The following is an 8965-nucleotide window of genomic DNA, read 5'->3' as shown; positions in this document are numbered from 1 at the left end:
TTGAAAGAATGAGAACGTAAAGACTCACCATTAAACAGCATGGCGACAATGTTTTCCCACCAGGACGCTAAGAATACTGGGCACACCCTGGAGACACAGGTATTCACTTCATCTCATAATGTCTCCGTCAAGGTAATTGTGGGTCCCGAAGTGGAGAGCAGTGACTGTACAGTATAGGCCCAAGCAGCTCCCACCTGAACCAAGTGAGCAAGGCCGCCTCACCAGTAAGCAGACAGACCGCTGTCCCGCACGTCACAGGATGCGCTGAGACGGAAACAGCGCACCTGTGGTATTCTATACGTGACGCTGGTCTGCTCGTGGAGAAGTGAGACAAGCCCCGATGGGGTCAACCTTCACAAGTGTCAAGGTCATGGAAGGTAAGGAAAGGCTGAGGCGCTACCAGTTTAAGACAACTACAGACGTCTTGAGGTCGTTGGACCAGGCGCTCCTTTCCATGTGGACAGGAAAAGCGTGTAGGACACAGGCTGTTAGGACAACGGGCCAAATTGAATCAGGTCTGCAGGTCAGATAATGGCATCCTGTCATAGTTAGTGTCTGATTATGTAAAAGAGTATCCTGTGGCTTTTGTTTTGTTTTGTGTTTTTTAAGAGAGGGAGCAGGGGAGGGGCAGAGGCAGGGAGAGAATCTCAAGCTGACTCCGTGTTGAGCGCAGAGCCTGACTCGGGGCTCCATCTCATGACCCTGATCATGACCCCAGCAGAAACCAAGAGTCAGACACTTAACTGAATGAGCCACCCCAGAGCCCCAAGGATATCCTTGGTTTTTATTTACTTATTTTTATTGTATGTATTTATTATTTATTTATTTTTATTGTTATTTTTTAAAGATTTTATTTATTTGACAGAGAGAGACACAGCCAGCGAGAGAGGGAACACAAGCAGGGAGAGTGGGAGAGGGAGAAGCAGGCTCCATCCCAGAACGCTGGGATCACGCCCTGAGCCGAAGGCAGACGCTTAACGACTGAGCCACCCAGGCACCCCTGCATTTATTTATTTATTTATTTATTTATTTATTTATTTATTTATTGAAAGTGATAGAAGTTTATTATATGAAGATACAGGAGAAGCTCTCAAGAGTGAGAGGGGTCCTGATAGGGTTGCCCTATTTTTCATTTTTTGAATATCCTTGTTTTTAAAGAAATACAGAAGGATTTGGGGTCAAATGGCCTCACGCTGCACCCACCCTCGATCAGTTCAGATTAAAAGAGCAGAATATGCCAGCATCTGGGGAGAAGCCACGGGAGCTCCCTGGACTTTCCTCACTTCTTTCCTAGAAATCTGCATGTCAGAGTACAAAATAACACCTAAGGACCTTCACAGTTAAACAGAGAAATAGGCCAATGTTAATAGAAATGATAAGGGTAAGACCGGCTAGAAACTGGTAGCTCTACCAACTTCAGGAATATCTTAACGCGTCTGAGAGACCATTTCCATAAAGTGAACGTAACACGAGGCAATAGGAAGAGAGATGAGATGTGATTTTTTTGTAACGCTGGGGTACAGACATTCATCACATCTGACAAAATCCACCCTGAGTGAGCCCATTCGCGGAGCGTGGTGCGTGCCGGGGACGGGCGCTCAGCGGCATTCCGGCCGAGAGGGCTTCCAGCTGCAGTCCAGGGAGACGAGTCTTATCCGTGATGACTATTATTCAACCCAGACTTTTTTTTCTTTTAAAGGATAAGGATAATAAAGAAAAGAACGTGCAAGCGAAACCACAGGGAGAGACCTCTTCGCACCTGCCGGATGGCTGAGATCGAGCAGACAGGGCGAGCCGGGAACGTCGCGCTGGCAGGGGTGCGGGGAAGCATGTGCTGGCGCTGCTCTCCGGCCCAGCGCCTCCCGTCCCAGAGCGCTGAGGACATATGTTCACGGAAGACCGTGTACACGTTCCCAGCAGCGCATTGCGGGAACAGCCCATAGGCAGGTCCCCAGACAGTGCGGGTAACAAAGCCATCCATCATCAGAGGGTCTGGCAAGAAAAACACTGAAGTGTCCATTCGTGCTGGAAAACGGGTGAACTTTGAACACATGACGCCAAGTGAAGGAAGCCAGACGCAGAGGTCACGTGTGGTACGATTCCATTTACATGCAGTGTCCCAGATCGACAAATCCGCAGACAGAAAACGGGCTGGCACACGCCAGGGACCGGGGGAGGAGACGAGGGAGTAACTGCTAGTGGGTTTGTTTTTGGGGTGATGAAAATATTCTGGAATTTAAATGTGCTGTTGGATTATGACCCTGTGAATACAGTAAAGTCACTGTAAAATTAAAATTTTACATTCCAAACGGGTAAACTTTATGGTATGTCAATTATGTGTCACTGAAGCTGTGGTTTAAAAAAAGCCCTGTAGGGCATCCAGCTGGCTCAGTGTAGAGCATGTGACTCTCTATCTCAGGGTTGTGAGTTTGAGCCCCACATTGGGGGTCAAGATAACAACAACAACAACAAAATAATAATTAGAAAAAAATAAAATAAAACCCCTGCAGGATCCGTCTGGAGAGCGCTGGGGAGGCAGGGATTTCTGTGTTTTGTTCGCAGCTGTGGCCCCAGCATGGAAGGATGGTGCCGGCACATGGCAGGCACTCACATATTTGCTGGATGAGTAAATAAATTTTGTTTTCTTTAACCTCAAAAACAGAAAGATCACTTTACTAGGTTCCTGGGAGAATAAATGAGATCTGCAGGCAGGCACAGGCTCTTGATGGCTACTTGTCAAGGATTTCTGTACCAGGGACGAGAGGGGCTCTGAGACCACATTCCCATGCTTGCTTCTATTGTATATATTAGGCTGCATCACAATTGTCCCTTTTGTTTCCCGTGTTAGACTGTCAGCTCCCTGAAGGCAAGAACAAACCATCCTCACTCCGGGGGTTTGCGCAGACACACGGCAGATTAGAGGCCCCAAAGGATGTCGGAGAAGGGCAACCATCACTCATCGAATCCGGCCCCTCGGCCCCTCTGTTTCCTACAGTCCGCAAGCAGAGAAGCCTGCTGCTTCTTAGTTGCTCCGTAACCACACGCATCTTTGCTCAACTAACCAACAGTTGAGAACACGATAGGCAGCTGACTGGCTCCTCCCCACAGGAGCCACCTCATGACAAGTCAGGCCCAGGGGCTCTGCTCCCTGCAGGCCTTCTGCTGCCCCTCCCCGGTGCTGGCTTCCTGTTCAACACGTGCAGAGTAACTCAGACGGGCCAAGAGGATCACGTACCCACTTCTGGACCCACCATTGAGCTTCCATGCAGCCCGCTGGCCAGGAAGAGGGCTGGACAGCGTCCAGGTCGAGGCTAAGGAGGCAGCCCCGTCCATCTGGGTGGATGTGAGGGGTGCTGGCCAATTGCAGTTCTTCTGAGCAAAGAATGTAAAACCGCCAAGTATTATTTCATCTTTCACTCATTTAACTGGCATTTTGGGCGACGAAGAGTGCTGGCCATTGCAGGGACACCTGGCACTGTCCTTTCAGTGGCCAGATGCCTGGTTTGCTTGGATCCTGGATGCTCTGCCTACATGACAGCCCTTTTCCCCCTCAGGCGCACCCCAGCACAGACAGAGTGACAGGGTCCTCCAGCTCTGGAAGTAGGAGGAGGCTTCCTGTTTCACAAATAAGGAGTTCTGGTTCAAAGCTATCGAGGCCACTCCCGGCTCATGAGGAGTCTGCATGGCCTGTGGCTCCACGTGGCCCGCCGGACTCTGGAGATCTCCGGGTCTTCTTACTGAGTCACCCCCACCGCCACCCCATGGTCTCCCCAGCTCCTGCGGTATCACCCCCTCCAGTTTCTCCTGTCACCTCCCACCCTCCCTGGGCCACACCACCTGCCGCTTTGCTAGTATCCACGTGTGGACAGTTGCTGCACTGGCGAGGTCCAGCTCCGAGCACTCGTGGGAGCCCGACTCCAGAAGCCTGTCCACGTCGGGTGTCTCTGCCGGCCTCCTAGATTCCACACTGAGCGCGGCCCCTTCCCCTGCTTTCCTCTCGGGCCTTTCTCTCCATGCACAGCACCCTTAGCCATGGCTCCGACGCCTCTGAGCCGCCACCCCACACCCCCCATCCTAGTAGCTGTCGGTCCCAGCACCTGTGGCCTCTGGCCTAGGCCCACCTTCCCCTCCAGCAGGCGTCCTCTGCGGGTAGCCTACCATCTCTCCAACGGCAGTCTCCCCCCTCCCCCCACCCCATGCGTGACTCTTACCCAGATACCACCTCCCAGGGACACGGCTCTACTGCACCTGGATCTGACCTCAACCCCATCCTGCTCTCGCGGCCATAGCAGCCAAGGCCGGGCATGTGCCGATCCCTTCCCGTGACACTGGGCTCCTCCAGGGCTGGGCCGGGTCATGCCAGTCACCTTTCCGTGTAGTGCCTGGTGTGAAGCACGCTGTTCAAGTGGGGGCCGTGGACTCCGTAACAGCAGCGCTGGTACGGCCGTTAGAGGCACCACGGCCACCGTGAGGTCGACCTGGGAGCTGCCTGAGCTACAGGGTGCGCTCTAGCGAGGCCTTCTGCTGCCACGGCGTCCCCTCCCCGCTGCCCCTGCCGCGAGCCTCTGTGCTCCACGGCCCACCAGCCTTCCCGGGTCTCTGCTCCGCAGCTGCTAGCTCCTTCCAGCCGCCTGCTGCAGCCTAGACCGTGTCTGTGGGCTGCAGAACCAGGGCCCTTAGGTCTCACCGGCTTTGACGCACAACTGGGTAGCCCACGGGCACCATCTCCAGAAGGGGAGAGAAACCCTGAGGACTTCAGTGGGGTCTCCCTGCCCGGCCTCCCACGGGCACCTCAGCCTCTTCTGAGCAGCCACGGCAAGGCACCGGAGCAGAGAGGCAAGTGACCAAGTGACACCACTGGCCTGTTCTCTTCTGTCCCAGACTGGGTCCAGATGGGACAGCTGCCTACCAGGCCCTCCAGGTCCATGCTCGTCAAACTCGACTCTGCCACAGTTCCCCCTAGCACTTCCCCTGGGACACAATTAAGGGCACACTTTCTGGCCTGCTCCTGCTTCGACGTGAAAGAGAAAAACAGGAAAGGATTATGTTGCGAAGTCGGGACTACTGGTCCGTGTTTCTGGGAAGCAGAGCACCAGAAGGAAAGGGGGAGCCCGACCTGATCATCTGAAATCTGGCAACAACATAGGGTGCCCCAACCCCATGTGAGGACTGGCGGAACAGAAGCCATCACCCTCCGGGAACACCGACCCCAGCTGCCCGACGGGACTGCTCCCCATGCTCTCCGTCAGGCCGAAGCAAGGACTGCGACAGGGGACGAGTCACATGGCTCCAGTTCCACACACGTCTCTGTTTTATTATGGCAAAGGTGAAAACACCACCTTCCCCACAACGGCAACCGGTAACATTTATCCCAAAAATAACTCAGTACAAAACAGGGCTGCTTCAGAATTTAAAAAAAAAAAAAAAAAAAAAAAGGAAAAGAAAAAAAAACCTTTACATGAGTTTTTAAATCCTATTTTAAAACATAAAACAAACAAATCCATCATTGGCTGCACAGCCCCAGTCCACAGCCCCCTCCCAGCAGGGAGCACGGAGGAGACATCTGGGTCCTGCTCCGCTCGAGGATCTGCCGTGCTCTTTAACTGGTGTCCATCTGAAACACAAGCAATTCACCCTCAACAGGGGGCCCCACGCGTCCAGTCCGCCCCCCAGCCGCCGCCGCCCCTCGCCTGGGACTTACTCTCGCGTTATAAGCGTCCAGCTGGGCATCCAGCTCCTCTGCAGAAAGCTGCTGCTTTGAACTCCTGCCAGTGCCTCTGCCTCGGCCCCGGCTTCCTCCGCGAGCGCCTCTCCGAGTGCCACCACCGCCAAAACCTCCGGAGCCACGGCTTCTAGCCATCCCGCCTCTGTTTACACTGGCAAGGAAGAGGGGACTCACTCCCGGACCGCGGAAAGGCCTGCAGGCTGAGCGCCCCCAGGCCGCAGGCCCCCACGCGCCCGCGGCCCCGAGCTCACCTCTGCGCAGGTCTCCGCTGCGTGTCAATCTGTGACGTGACGAGCTGGATGTTCATGGGACGGCCTGCGGCAGAGAATACAAGAGGCGCCCCCGTTAGAGGGCTCAGAGACGCGCCGCGGGGGCACCGCAGCCCGATCTCCATGCAAGCACCGGAAAGGGGCTCCGTGTCTCCGACGCTCCCAAGAAGGGGAGCGGCCGAGCGATCCTGGTGGGAGAACGAGATGCTGCCAGTGACAACCCCACCGAAAACCTCCTCGCTCCTTCTCAGTCCAGGTTAGGTGGGTGTCTGGCCAGGTGTCCGGGGTGCTCATGGGTGGAAAGGTGTGGGTGGCCTGACGGAAGAAGAACCGGTACCTTTGTCTTTACGACTACAGCCCCGCACTCAGAGGTGTGCTATGGCGGTTCTGAGAAGGCTTCACAGAAGTGAGTCTTCCGGAAGGAGCTGAAGGAGGGGAGGGATGTAGCTTGCTGGATGGGGGTTCACAAGAGGTTGGTCCGGATGTGTGGGGCAGCGTGAGAAGTGGCAGAATGGAAGAGAGAGACAAAGGGGCGAATGCAAAGAGTCCTCAGCCACAGGGGTAAGCCATACTCCTGCATGGACAGCGGCCAGCCCCAGACTCCACAAACGAGACGCAGCCCCTCTATCATCCTGGCTCCAACCTCAGACGCACCATCCAGAGGGACCCCGTTGTACTGTTTCATAGCTTTCAGGGCGTCTGCCTTCCGTTCAAAGTGCACGTCAGCTGTCCCTAAACTGCGCCCGGAGCGGTCGTAGTGCACAGCCGCCTTCTTCAGAGTTCCGAATTCAGCAAAGAGCTCCTGGAGGCCGGAAAGAGCAGCTGTTAGCCAAGTGGCTTCCCTTCTGGTGGCCCAGGGCAGTCCCTGGGAGTGTGAGCTGCTTTGGGGTCACTTCCCTGGGAGGCAGACATGTATGGGGACAGGGCAGTGGTAGTGGAAACCGGGGGAAGGGAGGGGCAGATGGGACAGCAACTTCCCGGAGCAGCTGGGCCTGAGGGCTCCTGCCAGTGCGGGGACCTTACATCTGTACCAGTATGCAGGTAAAGGACCACAGAACCCACCAGTGAAGGGAACAAGATTAAGTCGCTATCTTCTTCAACAGAGGAAAACTGACAACACACCCAAGGACTGTACCAAGAAACAGCAAAGGCCAAGATCACAGAGCAAGGGATGCTATCCGACATATGGACCAGCTCACAGGGCCCGTTGATTCGGGAGCCCTGACCCAGCCCCTCCCCCAGGGCAGATTCTGGCTCACCTTTCCCTCTCCTCCTACTCAAGCCTGCCGCAAAGGCTGAAGTCAAGCGCTGCCATGGAAACTGCCCTGACCTCAGGCAGGCTGGGAGTTGGAGAGGGAACCCAGAGTGTGGGGCTACTCCGGCCGCAGGCACACAGCGGGAAGTGGAGTTCACCAAAAGCGGTTTCCAGTGGATGCCAGAAACCACCTTAAAAAAAGTGTTGAGACACCGTGAGTGCTCACCAGCCTTGCTCTGTCCTCCCACGGTAGTCAAACAAACAGCTGGGCTCCGGGAAATTGAACCCAGGAAGGCCCAGCACCCTGACCCAGCCATCTCTGGGACCGATCCCCAAGATGTCTTTACTTAATCAGAAAACAAGTATATGCCTTTGGAATTCAAACAAAAAACCAAAAGAACAAAAACAAAAACAACCCCCCCAAAAAACAGAAAACAAAACAAAAAACCAAAACAAAACAACAACAAAAAAAGAAAACAAGGAAGAAAAGAAGCTTCAACCAAAGTTGAGTTTGGGAATCATGCCACTAAAAATACCAGGGGAAAAACAAGGCACGAGTTCCGTTAAGACACGGATCTTGGTGCTCAAGGCAAGTGGAGCAGGGAAGATGCCCAGCACCATCCTGCTTCTGTGCTTTGCCTTTAGGTTTCTACAGAAAAAGATCTTTCTCCTCCCAACAAATTATTAAAACAAATACAAAATAAACAAAACGAACATGCCAGGGGAGTCAATAACACAGGGAACACTCACATTAGGCCCGTCTTTCCCACCAAGAACTGAAAGCTCCGGCAGAGGGTTTTCATTTACAGAACACATCTTAGGGAGAGCAGCAGCTCCTCACGCTATGCTGGGGGCCTGTCTTCCAGCACACTGACCTACTTGTCGGACTTTCAACTGTAGTATGACCTCTGCTTAGCATTCCTGCACCCCTTAGAGGGGACAGTGGCTAGCCCTTGGGTGCCGGGGAGGGCTCACTGTCCTAAGGTGGGAGGGGATTCAAGTCCGCATCCCAAACAGGACCAACTGGTGAGGGTAAACTGCTCACCAAGAAACTCCCGGCCCTTACCTGAATATCAGCGTCGGACACTCCAAAATCCAGATTTGACACCAGCAGTTTCCCACCAGTCTCGACGCCTGCGCCACCCCCAAATCCACTGTCGAAAAGGTCATGTTGCCACTTGTCAGGAAGTTGTTTCGGCTGGAGGAGAAAGAAAACACAAGAACAGACGCAGACCCATGAGTGTCTCTTCAGGACTCTCCCTCGCCCTCACAGACAGGACAACACACTCTCCCCGCCGGGCCGGGAGGGAGACGCACAGAGACCGGTAGCTCTCCCCTTCCCGCCCACGCCGCGTCAGGCCGCAGCCGACCCAGCGGGACCCCAGGGTCCCGCAGCTCCTCCGTTCCCTCCAACCAACTTCCCGCTGCCCGGGCAGCCGCGCCCAACGTCCCCTCGGCCGCCGCCGCCACGAGGCCCGGCGACCAGCCGAGACAAAGGCCGGGAGGATCTCCGCCTCCCGGGCCCGGCCCGCGCGCAACCTCCCCGCCCGGCAGGCGCCCGCGCCCACCGGCCCAGGGCGGCCCGCCGTCCTCCCTGCCGCGCTCCGTCCCGCAGGCCCGCCTCCCAGCCGCGGCCCGCTGCCTCCACACTCACCCGGCTGTAGGGCGCCGGCCGGTTCCTGCCGCCGCCGCCCGCCGCGCCGCGGGCGATGGCCG

At 55.4% G+C, this 8965-nt stretch overlaps 1 protein-coding gene across 1 annotated transcript in view; it reads right to left on the bottom strand.

The window, feature by feature from the left end:
- Nucleotides 1-5288: 5288 nt before the first annotated feature.
- Nucleotides 5289-8965, bottom strand: part of ALYREF (Aly/REF export factor) — a 5744-nt gene continuing 2067 nt past the window's right edge. Inside the window, exons 3-6 of the mRNA XM_040640004.1 lie at nucleotides 6649-6796; nucleotides 5977-6040; nucleotides 5702-5876; nucleotides 5289-5614 (exon numbers count right to left, since the gene is read on the bottom strand). Coding sequence (XP_040495938.1) covers nucleotides 5600-5614; nucleotides 5702-5876; nucleotides 5977-6040; nucleotides 6649-6796 — 402 coding nt within the window. The 3' untranslated portion in view covers nucleotides 5289-5599. The remainder of the gene's footprint in view (nucleotides 5615-5701; nucleotides 5877-5976; nucleotides 6041-6648; nucleotides 6797-8965) is intronic.

Source organism: Ursus maritimus, unplaced genomic scaffold, assembly GCF_017311325.1.
Source record: "Ursus maritimus isolate PB19 unplaced genomic scaffold, ASM1731132v1 scaffold_24, whole genome shotgun sequence".
Classification (NCBI taxonomy): domain Eukaryota; kingdom Metazoa; phylum Chordata; class Mammalia; order Carnivora; family Ursidae; genus Ursus; species Ursus maritimus.
Note: the sequence above shows the minus strand (reverse complement) of the source record. Positions and strands in the feature narration are given on the sequence as shown.